General features: G+C 39.2%; 1 protein-coding gene across 1 annotated transcript in view; it reads left to right on the top strand.

Moving 5' to 3' along the window:
• Positions 1-5,698: 5,698 nt before the first annotated feature.
• Positions 5,699-24,860, top strand: part of PPM1E (protein phosphatase, Mg2+/Mn2+ dependent 1E) — a 184,706-nt gene continuing 165,544 nt past the window's right edge. Inside the window, exon 1 of the mRNA XM_027567872.2 lies at positions 5,699-6,440. Coding sequence (XP_027423673.1) covers positions 5,983-6,440 — 458 coding nt within the window. The 5' untranslated portion in view covers positions 5,699-5,982. The remainder of the gene's footprint in view (positions 6,441-24,860) is intronic.

Here is a 24,860-nt window from a genome sequence, read left to right as displayed (position 1 = left end):
AGCAGGGAGCCCGATGTGGGACTCGATCCCGGGACTCCGGGATCATGACCTGAGCCGAAGGCAGTCGCTCAACCAACTGAGCCACCCAGGCGCCCTTCCCCAATTATTTAACATTTTATATTAGGTACATTTATAATAATTGAGCCAATAATTGAGTCAATTCATTATTAACTAAAGTACATAGTTCACATTAGGGTTCACTGTGTTGTGCATCCTGTGGGCTTTCACAAATGGCTGTTATATATCCATCATTATAGTATCATACAGAATAGTTTTTGCTGCCCTCAAAATCCTGTGTTCTATCTATTCATCCTTTCTCACTTCCCTTGAACCCCTGGCAACCTATCATAACTTTTAATTCTAGGAAATCATTTACTGCTAACTTCAAGTAAGCTCAATGTTCCCAGAAGCAACTTTGAAGATCTAAACTTGTTTTAATGTCCGCTTAATCCTTTTGTACTTATATTACATATATACATATAATCCATTTTATAGTTTTTTTTTTAAAAGATTTTATTTATTTGACAGAGAGAAAGACAGCCAGAGAGGGAACACAAGCAGGGGGAGTGGGAGAGGGAGAAGCAGCCTTCCCGCGGAGCAGGGAGCCTGATGCGGGGCTCGATCCCAGGACCCTGGGATCATGACCTGAGCCGAAGGCAGACGCTTAACGACTGAGCCACCCAGGTGCCTCATTTTATAGTTCTTTAAAGTTGTATTGTTATTTGTTGAGATCCAGTTAAGAAATCAGAGGGAATAGAATACAGGGAATTGGTTATACAAGTGATAGAAGGGCTGAAAAGTAAAAAGGGAAGGTAAAACAGTCTTCTTTGGGCTGCTATAACAAAGTATCATAAACTGGGTGGCTTATAATCAACAAACACATATTTCTCACAGTTCTGGAGGCTGGAAGTTCTAAGATCAGGGTTCTGGCAGATTCAGTGTCTGGTTACAGAAAGCCATCTTTTTACTGTGTCCTCAAGCGGTAGAAAGGGAGAAGGGTCTCTCTTGAGCCCCTTTTCTAAGAACACTAATCTTATGACCAAGCCCTCATGACCTAATCACCTCCCAAAGGCCCCACCTACTAATACCGTGACCTTGGGTGTTAGGATTTCGACATATGAATTTTGGGAGAACACAAATACTGAGTCCATAGCAGGCAAGATTAGGAAGCTAGAAGCCACTACCATCTCTAGGCTGATGGACAAATGGAGGAAGATGATGTTTCTGGAGCGCAGAGACTGGTGTCATAGGTAAAAGTTGGAATTTCAATAGACATGTTCTGGGGGAGCAAAGTTACCAAGGAGATGCAGCAGACATTAGAACTGAGATAAGGGACAGGGAATAAACATCCTGGTTTTCACCTCTCCTCCCATCTTTCAATTTCCTGCCAATGCCTCCCACTGAGCAAATTTCAGCTGGAAGTCAACTGTCAAGGAACCTGGTGAATATAACCTGAAAGGTTTAGCCTCCCTACAATACAGAGCGAAGGGGGTAGAGGGAGTGATACAAGAAGAAAAAGGACAGGGACTAACACATTAATCAATTCTGTTTAACTTTTTTTTTTAAGATTCTATTTATTTATTTGAGAGAGAGTGAACAAGCCAGAGAGAGGGAGGGAGCACGAGTGGGGGAGGAGCAGAGGGAGAGGGAGAAGCCGACTCCCCGCTGAGCAGGGAGCCTGATACAGGGGCTCCATCCCGAGACTCCAGGGTAATGACCTGAGCCAAAGGCAGATGCTTAACCAACGGAGCCACCCAGGTTTAACTTTTAAAATCAACTTTATTGAGTATAATTTACTTATGATACTGTTACATTAAATGTACATTTTAATAATTTTTTTTATTAGGCATGGAGCCCAACGTGGGGCTTGAACTCACAACCTTCAGATCAAGACCTGAGCTGAGATCAAGAGTCAGACACTTGGGGTGCCTGGGTGGCTCAGTTGGTTAAGTGTCAGACTCTTGATTCCAGCTCAGGTCAAGATCTCAGGGTCCTGGGATTGAGCCCCATATTGGGCTCCATGCTCAGTGGAGAGTCTGCTTGAGGATTCTCTCTCTCCCTCTGCCCCCTACCCCCACACTCTCTCAAATAAATAAATAAATAAATAAATAAATAAATAAATAAATAAATAAATAAATAAATAGACGCTTAACTAACTGAGCCACCCAGGTGCCCTGCTTTAATAATTTTTGACAAATGATTATACATATGTGACCACCCAGTCAAGATATAGAACTTTTTTTAAATTTTTTGATTTTTTAAAAAGATTTTATTTATTTATTTGACAGAGAGAGACACAGCAAGAGAGGGAACACAAGCAGGGGGAGTGGGAGAGGGAGAAGCAGGCTTCCCACCGAGCAGGGAGCCCGATGCGGGGCTCGATCCCAGGACCCTGGGATCATGACCTGAGCTGAAGTCAGACACTTAACGACTGAGCCACCCAGTCACCCCAATATAAAGCATTTTAATCCCCCTCCCCCTCCAAGTTCCTTTTTACTCCTTTGCCATGAATCTCCCACCCCACCTCAGTTGCAAGCAACCACCATAGATTACTTTTGTCCTAGAATTTCATGTAAAAGGAATCATATAGTATGTATTCTTTTGTGCCTGGATTTTTTTCTTTAAGATTTTATTCATTTATTTGACAGAGGGAGACACAGTGAGAGAAGGAACACAAGCAGGGGGAGTGGGAGAGGGAGAAGCAGGCTTCCCGCAAAGCAGGGAGCCCAATGTGGGGCTCGATCCCAGGACCCTGGGACCATGACCTGAGCCAAAGGCAGAGGCTTAACAACTGAGCCACCCAGGCGCCCCTGGATTTTGTTTTCACTCAGCATGTTTTTGAGATTCATCTTCATTGTGTTTATCAGTAATTTCTTTTTACTACTGAGTAGTAGTCTATTGTATGAATATACCACAATTTGTTTATTCATTCACCTATTAATGGATATCTGGGTTATTTCCAAGTTTGAGCTATTATGACTAAAACTATTGTGAACATTTATGTACAAGGTTTTTATGGTGAGTATGTGTATTTGGTGGGCATGTTTTCATTTCTTGTGGGTAAATATCTGTCAGAGGAATTCCTGGGTCATATGATAAGAACCTGCCAAACTCAACAATTTTTTTTTTTTTTAAATTTTATTTATTTATTTCAGACAGAGAGAGAGAGAGCACAAGCATGAGCAAGGGGGAGGGGCAGAGAAGCAGGCTCCCGGCTGAGCAGGGAGCCCGTCGTTATAGTGCTCCATCCCAGGACCCTGGGATCATGACCTGAGCCGAAGACAGACGCTTAACTGACTGAGCCACCCAGGCGCCCCTCAACAATTCTTTTTAATTTTATAGATATCATCATTACTGTGAATGTCCATGAAAGGACATTGTGTATTTCCTTCAAAGAGCTAAGGGTTAGAAGGAGAGCAATTATTATGAAGAAAAAAAAACCTCAAAAAATTTAAGTATCCTTGGTACATGCACTTTCATAGCTCACTATTTTTTTTAATAGATAGTAAGAAAGGGGATTAGGAAAGTGTAGGAGAAAAGGAATTGAAAAGGAAAGTAAAGCAATGCAAAATAATGACTAAAAAGACTTCTTGACAAAGGCAAAATCATCCTACACAGCTGCTCTGAGATCCCAGCACTGCTGTCAGCAACCTTCTGGCAAAGCTACTCTGTCAAATAAATGCAATAGGATCCATATTTGTGAAGGAATATCTTTATTAATATAAGCAAACACACCTCTCATTTATAGTAATATAGAGGTGTGGGCTTTTTCTTTTACTCTTAGTAGTAATGTTTCTCCAACACATAACACTTCCCTTTGATATGTGAGTTGAGTCATAAATTAATGTCACAAATGTCATCTAGATGAGGGAGGCAACTACATTACAAAGTAGGAAGGTGTAGCTTGATATGAATTGTTATAGTTGAAAGCTATGTACTCTTGAACTAAATGACATTATGTTAAATTCTGAGATTTTAAACAGTTGTTGTAAGGTTGTGGACATTTGGGTTTGCAACTTTAAAAGTTTTGTCAATCTTTTCTAGACATTCTGAAATGGAAATGAACAGGTGGATTGAAAACAAAGACAAATGAGTTTAAAGGCTTCCTTGGCATCTCATAGAAAAGTTGTTCTACGGTGGTGATATTTTAAACAAAACACGTATAAATACATTTAGCTTGTCTGGAAACAGACTTATTTATTGGGTCTTTCCATTTACCTCTGAGACAAAAATAAATAGTTATAGAAGACTTATGTGCATTACTCACTATATGCTTTCCATCATGTATTATTTAATCTTAAACTAGGAGAAAGAATGGATGTCTATTTTACATGATGCCATAATGTACATTAGTGAGCTCAACCCTCTTAATCTTAAAATAACAGTATCAGGTCAGGGATTTAGAATACAGTATTATATGAAAACAGTTGGCAGGGAGACTCCTTCTTCTTCCATTAATAGCCAACTAGAAATGGTATTTCAGACCCTAAATCTAACTAAAACCCAGAAACAATAAATGGAGAGGATGGGGTGGATAATTTCTGAACATGTTTTTCAAAGTAGAGAAAGAATCACTATGTTTTTGATGAATTATATGTTGCCATGGACATGGCAGTATGCAGTAATGATGCTATCATCTGTACAGCTGTATAACCACAGCTTCTCCTTCTCCCACCCCCCTCAGTAAGGCTTGAAAATAATAGGTTTGTGTGTAGTTTAGTAAGAAAATTAGGATAATTTAAAGTAGTTTCAGTTTCAATCTAAGAAAGAAAGAAGAGAGGCTTGAGGGATGGGGAAGAAGAGCAAAGAAAATGTACAAAACGTACATATTGTGTAATAAAGTATAATATGTATTATGCAAAGACTACAGAGGGGTGTCTTGGAATGCTGGAAAACTAATGGCTTTGCAGTGAAAAGACCTGGATTTTAGTGCTTGTTGTATCGCTTGTGTGTGACCTTGAGCAAAGTCACCATATCTTCATGGCTCAGTTTTCTTATCTATAAAATGGAATCATGAGAATGATGTCTTCTACCTTGAGACGTTATTGTAAGCACTAAAAGTATGAAAACAACTTGTGAACTATAAAGCCCTATAAAAATAAAGCTTTATAGACCTATTGCAGAAGCAAAGAAGAGTAAAGGAAAAGGTTCTAGAAGGCTTTGGAGGCTGACAACCTGGGTTCAAATTACAGTGCCATGGCTAGTAGATTTGAAACCTTGAAGCAGATATATATTAATCTTGTTTCCTGTCTTTGAGAAATGAGGATAACACCACTTTCTTCACTGAATCAAATGAGAGAATATATGCAAAGGAACCTACCGCTTGAAAGGTGTTTGATACCCCTTTCCCCCAAACTACTTATTAAATTAGTGTCATCAACAATAAAAGAGGTTGACACTGTGGTCCCTTTCAACAGATACCTACGCTAAGGCAACGCAGGGACAGATAAGGAAAACTGAGGTAAATCCAATCCAAGTGGGAACCAACAGCTAGACTTGGAGATGTCTTAGTTCACTCTTAACCACTCGAGGATAGGGTATCCTTACAATAAAGATATGCAGAGTTGGAGAGCGGGCGAGTCGAGTGTCCTTTCGACTGCGCGGGCTCGACGGGAGGGACCCTGAAATTCTTAATTAGAGCCGGTTGCCATGGCGACAGTCTCTAGGCAGCGTGGGCTGAGCTCTCCGGAGGGCTGGAGGGTGGGCCGCCGCTGGACCCTGCGCGCGCGCCCGCCACCAACTTTCCCTCCAGACCGGGGAGGGGGCGGCGCGCTCCGCCCCCGCCCCCGGGCCGCGCACGTCCGCGCTCGGCGGCGCGCACGCCTGCGGGAGTCCTCTCCAGGCAACCTAGTGCTGATCGCTCTCGCCGGTGCGGCGGTTAACAGCCTTTGCGGAAGCCGGAGGATCGAGAGCAGCCCCCTCCCCTTCCTGGACTCCCCCCCCCCCCTCCACTTCCCGGTCGGCCCCGGGGCATGAGCAACGATGGCCGGCTGCAGCCCTGAGGAGAAAACTTACCGGCGCTTCCTGGAGCTATTCCTGGGCGAGTTTCGCGGACCGTGCGGCGGCGGCGAGCCTGAGCCGGAACCCGAACCCGAGTCAGAGCCCGAGCCCGAACTGGTAGCGGCTGAGGCGGCCGAGGCTTCGGTCGAGGACCCCGGCGAGGAGGTGGCCACTGTAGCCGCGACGGAGGAGGGGGAGCAAGAGCAGGAGCAAGACCCCGAGCCCGACGAGGAGGCGGTGGAGGAAGAGGCGGTGGCGGCGGCGGAGGTCGAGGAGGAGGAGGCGGCGGCAGCCCGGGGGCAGTCGGCCGTGCAGCCGCCGCCGCCGCAGCCCCAGCTGCCGCCTCTGCCCCCGCTCCCGCGGCCGCTGTCGGAGCGCATCACCCGTGAGGAGGTGGAGGGCGAGAGCCTGGACCTGTGCCTGCAGCAGCTCTACAAATAGTTAAGTAGCGGGGCTTGGCTGGGGGGTGGGCCCGCTGACCCCGCGCGCCGGCCTCGACGCGGCTCTCTCGGCCCCTCAACTGCTCTCTTTACCCCCTCACCCGCGCCTCGCGCCGTTGGAAGCGCCCTAGCTGTTCCGACTCGGGCGGTCGCTGCGAGCTGCCCACGCCCGCCTCGGCCCCGGCGCCTCCTGCCTGACCCGGGAGCCGCCCCGGCGCCCTCCCGCCGGCCCCGACCCCTTCTTCCCGTTCGTTGCACCTCGGCCGCCCACTTCTTCTTCCACTTCACAAACACCGTTTTCCCTTCGTGCTTCGGAAGGTCCTTTCTTCCAGTCTTACGAGCTCCCTCTTCTTACCAGCTCCCTTCTTCCTCTTGGAGGTTTCCTCCCACCCGGGTCTGTCTTTTCCCAGTCTGAGTCCCCTGTTGTTTGGCGGCGGAGAGACGCGACTCCTTTCTAGGCAGAGCTGCGAGGTGCCTCCTGTGTAAAACCGCAACAACAATGATAATAATACCGGCCTTATAGCCACAGGAGGAGAGACTGGAGTAGATTTTCCTTCAGGCGCTCGGTGTTGAAAGTGAAGAGGTCTTTAGATGGCTTAATCCACCGAAGCCGCGTATCTTAAAGATATTTGATAACTCATAATTGAGGGAGATGGGAAGGAATTGAGAGGGAAGGTAAGCACATTTTTACGAGCAAGTCTTCAGGTGAAAGACACAGAGTCGTAATTCGTTAAAGTGGAAAAGTCCGGCTGGTTTGATAAGATTGCAATTAGGTGCAGTATTTTCAATCCATTAAGTAGATGGGACAGGGGAGAGAAAGCAGATGGCTTAGCCACACAGATGAAAGTCGAAAATAGAAAGGTCAAGGCTTTGCCTTTCATCCCAGTTCTGGTTTTTATGGGCTTGAAATAGAAACGGTTTACAATTGCGTTTCTTTTTAAATGGAATTGTTCTGAAATGACAGAGGAGAATACTGACAAGTCTCTGAAAACATTGGTAAACCTGAGAGTCTCTTGGCATTCTGCTGATAGTTGTATTGAAAGGTGTTACTCTGGTCCCCCAAAAAGTTTACTGCTGCAAGATTCACTGCATCAAAGCCTAACTTAAAAGAAGGACCTGGAAAGTAAATGTCAGGTCTTCATCCAACCTGACAGACACCTGATCAGATCATTCTTCCTGTTATAGCAGAAGCTTATCAATAGGGGAAAAACATTTAACCTGTCTGCTGGAGAAGTGGACTGTGTTGATGTCTTACACTTTATAAGCTATTTAAAATTTAATTTTGAAATACTATCTGATTACCAAAGTAATAATGCTTTCTGGGAAATATAAAAAATAAAATGGCGTGTTATACCACCACCAGGGATAAACAGTATTAACATTTTAGTGTATTTCTTCCTAGTGTTTGTAAACTCACCAAGGGCTTATGAAATGTCATTTTTAAACACTAAATAAAGACACTTAAAACTTCCTGTTTAAAATAAAATGAAAATGTTTACCAAAGTAAAGGAATTTATGTCAGCATCAAACTAATTCTGTTTTGACAGTTCTTACCTTTAAAATGCAGTGACAAAGAAGCACACACTTAAACATTAGAGAAGGTTCATTAAAAGGAGAGTCATTAGTTTAGAAAAACCATGATCATTTGTCATTCAAGAAGGTTTTTTTAAAAATGGAATCTATAGAAAGATGATAAGGTGGTAAGTAGATGTGTTTTTCCATATGGAAAGGAAGCAAGATTAATTTCAATATGCATAAAACTAGAAAAAAAATTCAAATGATAAAATGGCCATTTGAGAACAGAAGTTTGGATTTGAAGTAAAACTAGTAAAGTTAGAAAATATTATTTCACCTTAAATCAGAGATTTCATCATTTTTACTATGTTTTGTGCAAAACTATTAACCTATTTTTATTCAGATATAAAATGGCTGGCTTGTTTATGTAAAGTATCTTTAAGATCCTTAACAGATTAAAAACAAAGAAAACCTTCATTGTGTAAAAAAATATACTTTTAACACTTTTAATTATATTTATTTATAAAAAAATCATATCAGTTAGTCACCAGAGTCAATACTGGAAGACACTGTAGAGGTAAATCAGTTTTCTGTCTAAGCACTTTATTTTACAGGTGAGAAAAGTGGATCTAAATTCAGAAATGACAAATTATGTACAAGTAATTCTGACATTTCTCAAAATAATCTCTGAACTGCAAAATTCTCCTTTACGTATTTGAAATGATGGGTCCTCAAATTTCCTAGGAAATACTTTGAAATAATTCTGATTAGAAATATGTTGAAATTGCTTATTTGGGGAAGGTGATGTTTTTCCCCCAAAATATTTTCTCAAATAACCACTCAGTCTTCATTTTGGGAATTTGTAATATACTTTAAAAACTCTGTCATGCTTATCAAATGGTGCTGAAATTCTTTTTTTTAATTTTATTTTTTAAATTTTTTTAAAGATTTTATTTATTTATTTGAGAGAGTGAGAATGAGAGAGAGAGAGAGAGCACATGAGAGGGGGGAGGGTCATAGGGAGAAGCACACTCCTCGCTGAGCAGGGAGCCCGATGCGGGACTCGATCCCGGGACTCCAGGATCATGACCTGAGCCGAAGGCAGTTGCTTAACCAACTGAGCCACCCAGGTGCCCTGGTGCTGAAATTCTTAAATAGGGCTACCTGAACTATATATTCATCAATTTGATAATTGGGACTAGTGTAAGAAGAAATAACACTGCATTTAATACCAGTTTTATAAGTCTGTACTGTGTGTTTTCTGTCAGGATTTTAGAAATAGACAATATGTAGCTGCTAAACAAACATTCTCTGAAGAAAAGTAAAGGTGCTTATCTTCTGATTACTGTTTTATGTATACACTGGTTGAAAATTAAAACATAGTAAATTTTTTTCTCAATATTTTGCTTCTCAAGAATTTTATAATAGGAACAGCAGGTATATTTAACATTCTTCATTTTGGTAAATTCAGGACTAACTTGAGATAAGCAATTACTTAGATGAGTAAAGGATCAAGGTTTAAATAGACAAAATATAGTTATTATTAGCAACTTAAAAATTTTTCAGAGTAGTATTTGGGATAAAGATTTTGCATTCAAAATGGGAAATATGTACTTAGATATTTCTCTATTAGATAAAAACAACACATAACATTTTGAAAGAATGAGAACAACAATTTGAAAACAGCAAAAATCTCCTTGGATGAGAAAGACCTCTGTTGTGGACCATAAATACCTTCTTAAGGACCATTTATTTATTATTATTGTTTTTAAAAGACTTTATTTATTTGACAGAGATAGAGCCAGAGAGCACATTGCCGGGGGGGGGGGGGTAGGGATGGGAGAGGGAGAAGCAGACTTCCTGCTGATCAGGGAGCCCGACGCCGGGGCTCAATCCCAAGACCCTGGAATCATGACCCGAGCTGAAGGTAGTCACTTAACCAACTGAGCCTCCCAGGTGCCCCAATTAAGGACCATTTAAACATTTTTTTTCAGTTTATTAAACATTAAGAATCAATAATAAATGCATGCAGTATTTTAGAACTGTTTTACTAAATTGATCTATTGTCAATAAAAAATTCCAATGATTTAGAACCTTCAGCTGCTAGTATAAAGGATCTGTTTTACTTTAAGCTTAAATGTCCCCCAAGAGATTAAAATAAATATTTTCTAGTGACATAGTATTAGGATTTCTGAGGTTAATGAGAGAATCTCTTTGAAAAGGTGGAAATGAGATATTTTATAGCTTTGAAATAATTTGCAAATAAAGGTTTATAACTGATCTTATAGCAGAATGTGAATATGAGGCTACATGCATAGCTTACATGGGTCAATACTGTGTATTTTATTTGTCTACACTGTACTGGGGATAAATCTATTTGTTTTAATCCAGAAGAAACATACTCTGAAGTCTTTACTAGAGCTTTATGTCATTACATTTTTAGAGCAATTGTTTCCTCAGTTATTCATTTAGTCTTGGTTCGTCTTCTTGAGGGGGAGACAGATATTCCAGCAGCCTGGTGAAGTTAAGTAGTTCTAGATAGTAATGAGGGGAGGGAGGCACTTTTAAAATTGCTTGGAAAAGAAGATCTTTGGTTTTAGACGCTAATAATTCAGTGATCTTGAATTACGTGAATCATTAATAAGTTTGAGATAGGTCAGAATGATTAAACTTTGTCTCACTTTTACATATATAAATAGAAAAATGGATGCAAGTTTTAAAGTATTATTCGTTTAAAACTACACCCTTTTTTCTTATTAAGAAGTGGAGAAAATTTTCATTAGCATAAAGAAGAAAAAAATTTCAAGCATTCATTGTTAACCATAGTTTTCAGGTTTTATTCCTGCCTCTCAGGCTGCTGCTTTTCTGTGAATTTTTAGTACTCTAACTGTCCCTTTAACTGTCCCTTTAATATTGATGTTTTCATCCTTAGCCTAGCCTTTTCAACTCCGGTGACTTATTTGTAGTCAATATCAATTTCTCCCATGACTTTGGTTATTTGTTATTATGCTAATGGTTCCCAACTCTATCTCCATCTCTGCTTTGACTGCTAATGGGACAGCTTTACCTAAATATCTAAAAGGCTTCTCAAACTGATCAGCACCTAATTCAATCTTCCAATTCCCTCTGTCTCCTCCAAAATAAGCAGAACTAAAACCCGATTCTCTTTCTGGTGGGTCCATTCCTGATTTCTCTTTCTCTCACCCCTCTAATTAAATCAATTTTGCCTTGTAAATATCTCATAGATCTGTCCCTCTCCCTTCCCACTGTCATTGTCCTCTTTTGCCAGTCTTACTCTTCTCTAATATAGTCTCCCCAGTATAGCCAAAGTGATTTCTCTAGAATCTAGATTATGTAGATTGTCTTTCACCTACTACTTAAACATTTTTACTCTTTTCCCAGAGTTAGCCAAACTGCGAGGTTAAAGGCACAATCCTCCAGACCACCAAGTCTGTCCAAGACTTCTGGCCCCAGGTACAAGGAGTTAGGGTCCAACTACAAAGAGGGAAGAGTCCACACAAGACCACCCTCACTTCTGACATCAACTGTAAGTTTAGGGGTTTCTCAAAACCACCCCCAGATTTGATAATTTATTAGAAAGGCTCACGGAATTTCCTGAAGGCTATTATACTAATGGATATTGTTCATTTTAGGGAAAAGATACAAATTTGAGCCAGCCAAAGGAAGACATACATGGGCATAATCTAGGAGAGTTTCAGATGTGAAACTTACATTGTCTTTAGCATTGAAGACAATGCTCCCCTCCCCAGAATTGATGTGTGGTAATACACAGAGTATTCCAGCCCAAGAAGCTCACCTGAGCTTCAGTGTCCATAGTTTTTATTGAGACTTATTGATTGATTGGTTGAACTGGCGGTCAGGCTGATATCACATGGTCCAAGGGTCTCACCATATATAACACTCCTATTACTCCAGAAATTCCAAGGTTTAGAGGTTACCTCCCAGGAGCCAGGGACAAAGGCTAGACCTCTCTTTGGGCAAGGCTAAATTCTTTACTATATACCTTCATCACTTATCTCTCCATTGCCCTTCAAATAAAATCCAAAGAAGGCTATATAATCTTATCCCATCAGCCTCATCTCTGAATCACTGAACACCTACTCCATCCTACCTCTACAGCTCTAGAAACCACACTTTAGCTACTTGAGACTACTAATATACTAGTTTGAATGTGCTGTGTTTGCTCTTACCTCTGCACCTTTGCATATAACACACTATTCCTTCTGCTTGGAATACCATGCTTCCTCACGCCCAGTCGGCCCAATCCAATCTCTTACCCACTGGTGAGGTCTCCGTTTAACACTTTGTTCACCGTACCCACAGTCATGAGTTAAGTGTCTCTTCCATGTGCCCCTCTAGAAACCCAGTGATTATTCATTCCTCTTGTAGCACTTGTTTTGATTCATTATTTTTTTGTCAACAAATATATATCTTTTACTAGAGTAGTAATCTTCAGAGGTATACCCAAAATAATCCATTGGGCGAAAGAAGAAAATATTAAAATCTATTTGCATACAAAATATACAAAATATGAAATTGTATACAGAATATGAAATTAGGTGCTATTAATATTTGATGTATTGATTGAGATTGGCAGTTCCGTATGACAACTGATTTCATGTCAAGTGTGGTAAATGAGGTATAGTGATGAAATGCAAGTTTCACAGGTTACAAGAGTCAACAGTGGTACCCTTCTTCCAATTTTCAGAACATTATGAAGTATTGCAGTTTACCTGCACTAATGGATTTGTTGATTTTATTTCCTGGTCTTAACAAAATTAATCCTCACAAAATGGATATTTGGCTTTAGAAATTCCTGTAAAGAGGGGCGCCTGGGTGGCTCAGTTGGTTAAGCGACTGCCTTCAGCTCAGGTCATGATCTCAGGGTCCTGGGATCGAGCCCCGCATCGGGCTCCCTGCTCCGCGGGAAGCCTGCTTCTCCCTCTGACCCTCCCCCTGCTTGTGTTCCCTCTCTCGCTGTCTCTCTCTCTCTGTCAATTAAATAAATAAATAAAATCTTTAAAAAAAAAATTAAAAAAAAGAAAAGAGAAATTTTCTTTAAAAAAAAAAAAAATTCCTGTAAAGAAATCACGGGTTGAATATAACATTTGTAAGCATAAGAAACAACAAAACTTAAGAGCATATGCTTCCCCCATACTTAGTTACATTAGATTTATTATTTTTTTATTTTTAAATTATTTTTCCCCACTCCTACATTAGATTTTTTAAAAAAGATAATCCTATCTTGTTAGAAATCAACAAAAATGGATTTATTAAGTAGATTATGTGAAATAATGAAATACCGGTTACTCAAAGAAATACTGAAATACTACTGATGAGAGGTGCCTGGCTGGCTTATTCAGTAGAGCATGTGACTTAATCTCAGGGTCATGAGTTCAAGCCCCATGTTGGATGTGGAGCTTACTTAAAAAAAGAAAAGGAAATATTACTGGTGAGAATTATGTATGTACAAATGTGCAGGTGTGTATGCATGAGTTTGCATGTAATTTACAAATATCTGCATACATATACATACATATGTGTGTGTGTTTGTGTGTGTATGTATGCATGGTTCTCCAAATATTTTGGTAGGATGCCTGAGCAATTGTTTGGAGGCAATTGCATTAGAGTATTAGCTACACATTTGCCATCATATTCCTAAGTTAATAATGAGAGGTACATAAAGGACACACAAAAAATATTTGCTGATCCAATGAGTGAGCTGAGATTTTAAAAAAAGATAGTTCTAAAATTAATACATATAGTTCTTACTATTTTATTATTATTTTTTTAAGATTTTATTTATTTGACAGAGAGAGAGCGAGTACAAGCAGGGGGAGCAGCAGCAGACAGGGAGAAGCAGGCTTCTGCTGAGCAAAGAGCCCGACGTGGGGCTCCATCCCAGGACCCTGGGATCATGACCTGAGCCGAAGGCAGTCACTTAACCGACTGAGCCACCCAGGCACTCCTAGTTCTTAGTATTTTAAACTGCTTTTAAAAAAACTTAGTACAAAAATTTAAAAAATTTAGTAAATTTTGATGTTAAAACTTTTTATTATGAAAATTTAAAGTAAAAAATAAAATAGTGCATTTATCACCCAGCCTTAGCAATGATCAATTTGTGGCCAATCTTTTTCATCCTTACCTCCAGACATCTCATCCCATCTCCCATTATATCCTATGTAATTTTAAAGTGAATACTCAGTAATTTAATCACAATTCTGTTGGACATTTTAGGTGTTACCAATTTTTGGTTACTCTAAGAATAGTGTGATGTTCATAATTAGAACAAACTAATTTCCTTAGAGAATATTTCTAGTGTTGGGACTATGTTAAAAGATATTTACATATTTGGGGCGCCTGGATGGCTCGGGTCGATAAGCATCTGCTTTCAGCTCAGGTCATGATCCTAGGGTCCTGGGATTGAGCCCCGCATTGGGCTCCCTACTCAGCAGGAAGCCTGCTTCTCTCTCTCTCCCGCTCCCCCTGCTTGTGTTCCCTCTCTTGCTGTGTCTCTCTCTCTCAAATAAATAAATAACTCTTAAAAGAAAAAAGATATTTACATATTTAAGGCTCTTGATAACATAGTTTTAATAAGTCCTCTAACAAGGTTTTACTAGTTTACAGTCTAAGCAGGTATGTATAAGGAAAAGATTTTTGGTATTATGAAATAATTTAAACATTTACAAAATAGAATAATAAAGGAAAATATCCATATATGCATCATCCAGTTTCAATAAATAATCATAATTAGGATTATTTTAAGGAAATAAAACATTTCATATGGAATTGAAGACTCTGTTTTCACTCTCTTCTCTGAACCCATTCCCTTTTTTCCAGAGGTAATCTGGGAATTCTTGGAATGTATCCTCCTGTTCTATATATTTTTACTACATGTGCATTTGTATGGTCTCAGTATATGGTGGGTTTTTTAATTTGTTTTTGGTTTTGTAACTAGCTATCTTGAAAAAATTTCATGTTGATATATAGAGATCTAGGTTTTTTTTTCATTTTAAGTACTATATAGCATTCCATTGTCCTTTTGTACTATGACTTACTTATCCAATCTATTGACAGACATTTGGGTTGTTTCTAATTTTTGTATATTATACACTGTATTAGTTTAATACTAGCTGCTCTAATGGGTAAATCCTGAAATCTCAAAAGCTTAATATAGTGTTCATTTCTTTCCCACAGAGTAACTTTCAGTGAAGAAAGGGCTGTGTTCTATAGAGTGCTTTAGGGATCTAGGCTAACAGAGGGTATGTCACCTTCAACAGGGGGTTTCCAAGGTTGCTTTAGGCATCAACATCCATCAATCAAACATAAGGGAGAATGGTTTGGAGGTTTTTAGCAGCCAGTCTTTAGAAGAGGCAAGTATTCTTTTCACTTTTCATTGACTAAATGCAAGTCATGTTGGCACCACCTGTGGTCCATATTTCACAGCAAACAGGACTGAGAACAACTCTACATTATGGAAAAAAGAACATAAAACATTGGTGGAGAAGCTGGCATTTTCTGCCCCACAAATAATTGTACAGTTTGGATATGTCTCCTTGTGCATATTCATAGATTTTCTTGGGTATATACCCAAAAGTTGAATTGTCAGATTGAAGTTATGTATGCTTTTACTTTGTTAGATATTGCCATATTACTTTGTTCAGCTTCATTTTATGAGAGGTTGGTTTGTCTATGTTCTTGCTATTTGAAGAGGACACTTGCCTAAAAGTCTAGGTCAGTGCTTTCCAATAGGAGTATAACTGAACCACATATATAATTGAAAATTTTCTGTTAACCACATTTTAAATTGAAAAGAGGTGAATTTAGTTTTAATAATTTATTTAACCCAGTATATCCAAATAGTATATATGGAAATATATTATCATTTAAACATGTAATTAATATTAAAATATTATTAAGTTATTTAAAATTTTTATACCAAGTTTTCAAAATCCTGTGTATCTTTTACACTTATAGCACATCTCATTTTGGAATATCACACTTCAAATATTTAGTAGCCACATGAAGCTAGTGGCTGCTATATCAAATGGCACAGGTTTAGACTTAACAAAAACTTTAATTCTTTAACACATATCTGACATTTAATTTCAAAGTCATATTTAAATGGGCTCTCCAATCACCAAATACATCTTTATTTAGTCTTTGGAGGAATAGCAAGCTGAACTTATTTTTCCTATATTTCTTTCATGACAAGAGAATAATCTGATTAAGCTTTCAATGATCAAATTGTTAACTTCTCCTCACAGAGTATACAGGGTGATGGTTTTCTATTAGTTTTCTGTTGTTGTGTAGTGTGTTACCAGAATTTAGTGGCTTAAAACAACACCCATTATTATCTTACAGTTCCGTAGGTCAGAAGTCCAGGAATGTTCAGCTGGGTTCTTTGCTTAAGGTCTGAAGTTAAGACCAGAGTGTTGGCCAGACTGGACTTATCTGGAGGCTCAGGGGAAGACTCCACTTCCCAAGTCTATATGGGTTGTTAACAGAATCTAGATTATTTTAAAAGATCTGAGGTCCTTATTTCCTTGCTGGCTGTCAGGTTGGGGGCTGATTATCGTTCCTAGAAGCCGCCCATATTCCTTCTCACACGACCATCTTCATTTTTTTTTCCTTTGGTTTATTTATTTATTTAGATTTTATTTATTTATTTGTCAGAGAGAGAGCGTGAACACAAGCAGGGAGAATGGAAGGCAGAGGGAGAAGCAGGCTCCCTGCTGAGCAAGGAGCCCAATGTGGGACTTGATCCCAGGACCCTGGGATCATGACCTGAGCTGAAGGCAGACGCCCATATGACTGAGCCACCCAGGCGTCCCCCCCCCCCCGCTTCATCTTCAAACCATTAATGGCACATCAAGTCCTTCTCATGCTTCAAATTTCTCTGGCTTCTCTTGCTGCCAGCCAGAGAATGCTCTCTGCTTTTAAGGATTCATGTGGTTAATATAACACAATCACAGGAGTGATATTTCATTAGTATCCACAGATTTTAGAGTGGTTAGAGTGGGGAATCTTTGGGGGACCATTTTAGTAATTCTTCATACCACAGTAGAGAAGCAAGATGGCAGGACATTTTAATTATTTTGTTTAAAGGTCTTTTAATTCCACTTCTAAATGAAAGCAAAATACCCATTTCTTTTTGTCTCCATTTCCACAGGCCTGGTCCAAGTTTTCATCAGCTCTTGCTTAGCTGGCAGTAACATTACTCTAAACTGTTATTTCTCCTTCCATATGTCCCTCCCTTCGATCAGTTTTCCATACAGCAATTGTCTGGCTTCATCTTGACCCACCTCTGCTTGTGCTCAGTTATGTTTCGATCACAGTTGTCTTCATTTACTTCCCAGAATCAGCCATCCTCTGTCCTAAGGGCCTCTATACTTCTGCGGTTTTTTGTCCAAGCAACTTTTCCCCTTCACTCCCAGCTACCCAACTCAACCATTAGATTTAAAGTATCTCTTCTTCATAGAGCTGTTTACTTACCTGTGGTCTAAATTAAGTCTTGGGCGCCTGGGTGGCTCAGTTGGTTGAGCGACTGCCTTCGGCTCAGGTCATGATCCCGGAGTCCCGGGATCAAGTCCCGCGTCGGGCTTCCTGCTCGGCGGGGAGCCTGGCTCTCCCTCTGGGCCTCCACTCTCTCATGTACTCTCTCTCATTCTCGCTCTCTCAAATAAATAAATCTTAAAAAAAATAGATTAAGTCTTACTTTTGGTTTTCATAGCATCCTTTACTTTTTATATCCAGTTACCACAATTTAATCATACACACACACACACACACGCGCGCGCGCGCGCGTGCATGCATGCATTAGTTGTTTAATGTGTCTTCTCTGTGTCTGTCTCTCTCTCTCTCTCTCACTCACTCACTCACTCACTCACACACACACGCATGCATGCATTAGTTGTTTAATGTGTCTTCTCTGTCTCTCTCTGTCTCTGTCTCTGTCTCTCTCTCACTCTCACTCACTCACATGCACGCATGCATTAGTTGTTTAATGTGTCTTCTCTGTCTCTGTCTGTCTCTCTCTCTCTCACTCACTCACACACACACACGCATGCATGCATGCATTAGTTGTTTAATGTGTCTTCTCCAGACTAAGGGCAACAGATAAAGAATATTTTGTTGCTCTTTGTGTATTCAGCCCTGGCCCATAGCAGGCAGTTATTTGTTGAATAAATGAAGGAATCGTCAACTTTTTCTCTGCTCAATCTACCAGATTGTTTCCTTTCCAGATTTTTATAGGCCTATTCTCATTCCCTTCTTTCTCTTTGTTATTATTTTCTTTTTCTCTCTGAATGGCAGAGGAGCTTGGCTTCATATTTTATGTTATTTTTGGTATGTTAACATTTTCAACTAGCTGCAGAAATATGTTTACAGTTCTCATTATTAACACTCCACAACTTTGTAAATGAACATTTTCAGGTACTTAAAAGAGTTTTCATGTAAATTCTTTGAGAATATTGTTCACATGACAAGTTTGAAGACTAATAATACTGTATAGAGAGTAATGAGCTAGTTAAAAGATTGAGAGTATTCTTAATTCCTTGTGTGTATTTTCACTTAAGACTTTACCTTCTGATATATAGGTCTGAGGAAGATCAGGCCATTACTTCTTATCTTAGTTTAAGTCATCAAAGAAAAAGAATCAAAGACCAGTCTGCCGGTTAGAAATATCAAACAATTTTTTTCCTGGTGGCTTGATTCCATAATGATGTATGAAATTCCCACAGAAACATTATAGTTCTTGTATGGATTTGAAGTATTTGACCTACTTACCACAAGACACAACCTTTGATCTTTGATCCTTATATATACTTTCTTTTTCACAGTTTTCTACTTTATGAATCTAAAAATAAAAACTAAAAATATTGCTTTTTAATAAGCCTTTTTTAAAAGATTCTATTAATTTATTTGACAGAGAGAGACATAGCGAGAGAGGGAACACAAGCAGGGGGAGTGGGAGAGGGAGAAGCAGACTTCCCACTAAGCAGGGAGCCCTATGCGGGGCTCGATCCCAGGACCCTGGGATCATGACCTGAGCCGAAGGTAGACACCTAACGACTGATCCACCCAGGCACCCCAATAAGCCTGTTTTTTGAGAAGTAAATTGTGGTATGGCTAATATTCACCTTTGCATTAAAAAAAAACAAAAAATAAAATGTAACGCTTTTAAGGTGATATGTATATATAATATACATATTATATATATGGTATTTATAAAATTGTGTTTGAGGTGTGTGATACATAAAATTATTTCTTAGGCCAAAACTCTAGAGGGCACGAATCATGTTGTGAACATGTTCTTATTGAACTTAGCAAGTTATTACATAAATATGAGAGGTGACAGTCCTTAAATCAGGCTATCACTGATTTTGCAATAGTAATGACCTCTGAAATTTTGAGATTTGATTTCTGGCAATTGTGAATATTTATCAGTTCAAAGAGCTTTGGTTTAAGGCAGCTTATAAATACAATCTCACCTATTACTTGGCTTTGTCATATTCACAATCTTCGTATATACCATTAGAAGAATAAAAATACCTTCAACTTTTCAAGGTCATGGAAAGTTAACTGTGCCTTTAGAAACAATTTTCAGTCTTTTAAAACAGATAAATAGGAACTTTCATTTAAATGCTCTTTGCCAGGGGCGCCTGAGTGGCTCAGTCGTTAAGCGTCTCCCTTTGGCTCAGGTCATGATCCCAGGGTCCTGGGATTGAGTCCCATATCAGGCTCCTGGCTTGGAGGGAAGCCTGCTTCTCCCTCTCCCGCTGCTTGTGTTCCTGCTCTTGCTATCTCTGTCTCTGTCAAATAAATAAATAAAAATCTTTAAAAAAATAAATAAATGCTCTTTGCCAGGATATTCTCTAATTTTTTATTGGTAAATATAAATATCTTTCTATAAGACTTAGTTAACAATGTAAACCTGCAGAGAATCAGCATTGTCTGCACCTGAAATAATTGTGGAACTAGCAGTAGTTATAAGCCACTCCTGTTTCTGATGTTTCTACGTTTATTGAGAGCTTGTCCAAACACTGTTTTATTTGCTATTGGGTTCTATTATTAACCCATTTTACAAATGTGAAAACCAGGGTACAGAAAGTTTAAAATAACTTTCTCAATTTTCTACCATAGGGTTGTCACTAGGACATGAATCAGGCAGACTGACTTGAGAGGTTAAAGCTTTGAAGTTCATTTTGTGATTTTCATGCTATGTTACAAACATTTCTATGGGGAAAAATCTCAGTGAAGATACAATTCAGTTGCTTGAATTTTGACAGCAGCTGTTGCTTGCTTCAGGCTCTTTTTTTTTTTTTTTTTTGAGAGAGAGAGCAAGAGCCTGGGGAGGGGCAGAGGGAGAGGGAGAATCTTTTTTTTTTTTTTAAAGATTTATTTATTTATTTGAGAGAGCGAGAATGAGAGAGAGAGTATATGAGAGGGAGGAGGGTTAGAGGGAGAAGCAGGCTCCCCGCCGCCGAGCAGGGAGCCTGACGCGGGACCTGATCCAGGGACTCCAGGATCATGACCTGAGCCGAAGGCAGCCGCCCAACCAACTGAGCCGCCTAGGCACCCCGAGAGGGAGAATCTTAAGCAGGCTTCATGCCCAAAGTGGGCTCGATGTCACGATCCAGAGATCATGACCTAAGCTGAAATCAAGAGTCCGACGCTTAACCGACTGAGCCACCCAGATACCCCTTAGTTCAGGTTCTTATCACTTCTTGCCTTGATTACTTTAGTAGCCTCCCAAGCATTAGTCTCTTCCCTCTAGCTTCACTGGATTTTCTAGCACAGTTGAATTCACTACATTTCTCTAAAGATATCATGTTATTTCTTGCCTGTCTGCCTTTGTAGGTGCTGTTTCTTCTTCATAGGACATCTACTTTCCTGGCTAACTATAACCTTCCTTTTGAGGGAGAGAGGGTAGTTGGATTTTTGTTTCATCTTCTACCTAAAATGTCCATCTTGCTAAGGTTTTACCTATAAATAAAAGGCAGTCTAAATTTTTGCATTTAGGGCACCTGTGTGGCTCAGTTGGTTAAGTGTCTGCCTTTGGCTCAGGTCATGATCCCAGGGTCCTGGGATTGAGTCCTGCCTTGGGCTCCCTGCTCAGCGGGAAGCCTGCTTCTCTGTCTGCCACTCCCTCTTCGAGTGCTCTCTGTCAAATAAAATAAAATCTTTAAAAAAATTTTATGCATTTAATATTTTCCTGAACTCTTCTAATGAAAGAAAAGACTAAAAATTAGTGCTGCTTATTAAAAATATAACTTAATGTATAGTTTCTAGTTCATGGCAAACAGACATATCACTATTCACTCACTAAGGTGCCTGGAGATATTTTTTCCCATTTTGTACTTGACTAAACCTGCAATCTTTTTAGATCTTTTAATTTCAATATTAATTATTGAAGTAGCAAAGGGCACCTATTTATGTAGTTTTATATAAATAAAAATAGTTTTAATGCCTAATGTAGTAATCAACTCGATATAGTATTTCTTTTGGAAAGAAATCTTAAAAAATTTTTTTAAATTATTTTTTAAAAGATTTTATTTATTTGAAGAGAGAGACAGCGAGAGACGGAACACAAGCAGGGGCAGTGGGAGAGGGAGAAGCAGGCTTCCCGCTGAGCAGGGAGCCCGATGCGGGGCTCGATCCCAGGACCCTGGGATCATGACCGGAGCCGAAGGCAGCTGCAAGACTGAGCCACCCAGGTGCCCCTAAAAATTTTTTTTTAATTAAAAAGAAATACTTTTGCTCAGTTTGCAGTCTGTATTCATGTCATATATTCAGTCCATGATCTTCTAGAAGCCAGTGAAGTACATACTAGTCCTTAATAAGCAGTGGATTATAAATTAACAGAAAGCAGTGATCACTTGTATTCTGGAAGTGTCATGGATTACAATTCCATGGGTGCATATGCTGTAACATAATTTTGGAATCATTATCATTGTAAAATCATTATTCTTTTGCATAATGCATTAAAAAATGGCTCAAAGTAAAGCTTGTCCTTCAGAATCAGAACACCATGTTATATATTAAAATATCAGTTTATATTCAACATATAATACTAAAAAGTAAAACTGTTTTTGACTATCAAGGAAAGGAGGAAGAAATAGGACAAGTGATATCAGCTTCTAGTGTAGTTCTGTAAAAATGTATTGAAGTTAAAATATTTTGGAGATCAAATATAAAAGCATTTTCTCAGAAGGAGGCCTTACAAATACTCTTATTCACCAACTAATTAAACATTAAATGGAAAAGTCCATTAAATACTACATTAATTAGTATATCTTTATATTCTTACGTAGGTTAAAACCAAACCATGAAACTGAGTTTCTTCTCATTTCCCTAAGGACTATAAAGGGAGATTTTATTTTATTTTAAAGATTTTATTTATTTGATAGAGACGCAGCAAGGAGGGGGGGACACAAGTAGGGGAAGGGAGAGAGGGAGAAGCAGGCTTCCCGCCAAGCAGGGAGCCCAATGTGGGGCTCGATCCCAGGACCCTGGGATTGTGACCTGAGCCGAAGGCAGACGCTTAACGACTGAGCCACCCAGGTGCCCTAAAGGGAGATTATTTTATTTTATTTTTTTAAAGATTTATTTATTTATTTTGAGAGACTGAGAATGAGAGAGAGATAGTACATGAGAAGGGGGGAGGGTTAGAGGGAGAAGCAGGCTCCTCACTGAGCAGGGAGCCCGATGCGGGACTCGATCCCGGCACTCCAGGATCACGACCTGAGACAAAGGCAGTCACTTAACTGACTGAGCCCCCCAGGCGCCCTAAAGGGAGATTTTAATTAAGCTTTGCTATGTTAAGAATTTCCTTGGTTTTAAAAAGTGATTTATTATAACTTAAGTTGTTGTCTAAATAAAGATAGTTTTACGTGTGGCTTGGTAATTTTATGGTTAATATATACCAAAAAGTTATGGGTATTCAGTTCCCGAGGCATATATGACCAGCAATATTCAGACAAGTTATTGAATCATTTAGTATTTTGTAATATGTATAAGTAACAGTAAATCCTAAAAACAGTATGATTAAAGACAGTATCCTTTTTGAAACTGTGATATTAATGGAGTTTATTTTCTTATTCACTTGTTTTCCACCTCATTACAGAAAGGATTTCAAGTGGCAAATTAATTTTACTATAATGGGAGTAATATTTATTTAATCATCAAAAAAACATTAAGTACCTACTATATGCCAAGCACTGTGCTAAATGCTGCTTATATAGAAATAAAATATATGTTCCTTTCCTCAAGAAGTGTGTGGTTTAGAGGAAAAGTCAGGTTAACCAGCAAGTACAGTACAATGTGAGTATCATAAAAATTGTTAATTCTGTTATATATGAGGTGATATACTAAGCACATTATATGCTGTTATTTTCTATGTTTTATTTTTATTTTTTTTAAAGATTTTATTTTTTTATTAGAGAGGGACACAGCGAGAGAGGGAACACAAGCCGGGGGAGCAGGAGAGGGAGAAGCAGGCTTCCCGCTGAGCAGAGAGCCTGATGCGGGGCTAGATCCCAGTACCCTGGGATCATGACCTGAGCCAAAGGCAGACGCTTAACGACCAAGCCACCCAGGCGCCCCTATTTTCTATGTTTAAATCAGGAAAGTAATGTTTAGGTAACTCCTCCAAGGTCACATAGTAAGTGGTGGAATCAGAATTTGAACTCAAGTGTGTTTGACTCCAATGTTGTTCTTTTGCTGCCTCTGTATACTGGTAAGAGTTATGACACAGTGATGCAGAGGGGACATTTTATGGGGACACTGAGGCAGATGTACCAGTGTAGGACATTAGACTGTGGAAGGGGGTTGTTTACATTTTTAGAGATTAGAAGACTAGCCAAGAGGAGGAGGGAGCTGAAAAGCATTCCAAATGCATAAGAGATGAGAAAGCATACCTATTTGGGACTCATCTGGCTGACTCTTTATTTCTCTGAATAGAGAAGGGTACACCTCAAGAAAGACCAGAAAAATAACCTGAAAGTCATCCACTCATTCATTTATTCAGTCAATATTGGGCGTTGTAGATTCTGTATTCACTGCATCTCTGGGAAGACACTGGAATTTTAAAACTACAAGTCATAGAAATGCCATGAATATTAAACAAAATGCCCCATAATCAGGAAACAGAAGAGCTCTTATGCTCTTTCTTCTGCCCTGTGATTTGTTTTATTTGGCTTTTAGAACAATGGCTTCTAAATTATAAAATGTCTCTCTCTCTCTCTCTCTCTCTCTCTCTCTCTCTCTCTCTCTCTCTTTTTTTCTGATCATTTCCTCTCATCATGCTACCTGATGCCAACCTGTGTGGAGATTTTAGAACTGAAGACTGCCTAAAGTGTTCTCATTTCAACTATGGTTAAATCCTATTTTCTTCCTAAAGATTTATGAAAGGATAAGTATATTTCTCTGCATCAGTATCTACTTGTGAACTTATCTTTCAGAGGATAAATACTAAAAGTACTAAAACAGATCCTTTCAGAGACATGTTTGGAGAGAAAGAAGCACATCAAGCTGCTGGACGGATATACAGGCCAACACAAACCATAACCCAGATTAGAAATATAAAATTTAGGAAGTAGGGAATGGTTTTTCTGAGTCAGAAGGAGTGATGTTTATTATTAGACACATTTATAATTCAGTGAGAGAATTATTAATTTCTTTCTTTACGGTCTAAAGACATAACCTTCAACACTCATTTCAAATTCAATGTTATCTACAACTAGAATTTCCCAGAGGTCAGCTGGGAGTAATTATTCCCTTCCCTGAACTCCCCAGTATTTTATTTTATCTGAATTTTTTATTTTTTAAGATTTATTTATTTATTTTGAGAGTAAGAATGAGAGAGAGAGAGTACATGAGAGG

The sequence above is a fragment of the Zalophus californianus genome, chromosome 16 (assembly GCF_009762305.2).
Source record: "Zalophus californianus isolate mZalCal1 chromosome 16, mZalCal1.pri.v2, whole genome shotgun sequence".
Taxonomy (NCBI): Eukaryota; Metazoa; Chordata; class Mammalia; order Carnivora; family Otariidae; genus Zalophus; species Zalophus californianus.
Note: the sequence above shows the minus strand (reverse complement) of the source record. Positions and strands in the feature narration are given on the sequence as shown.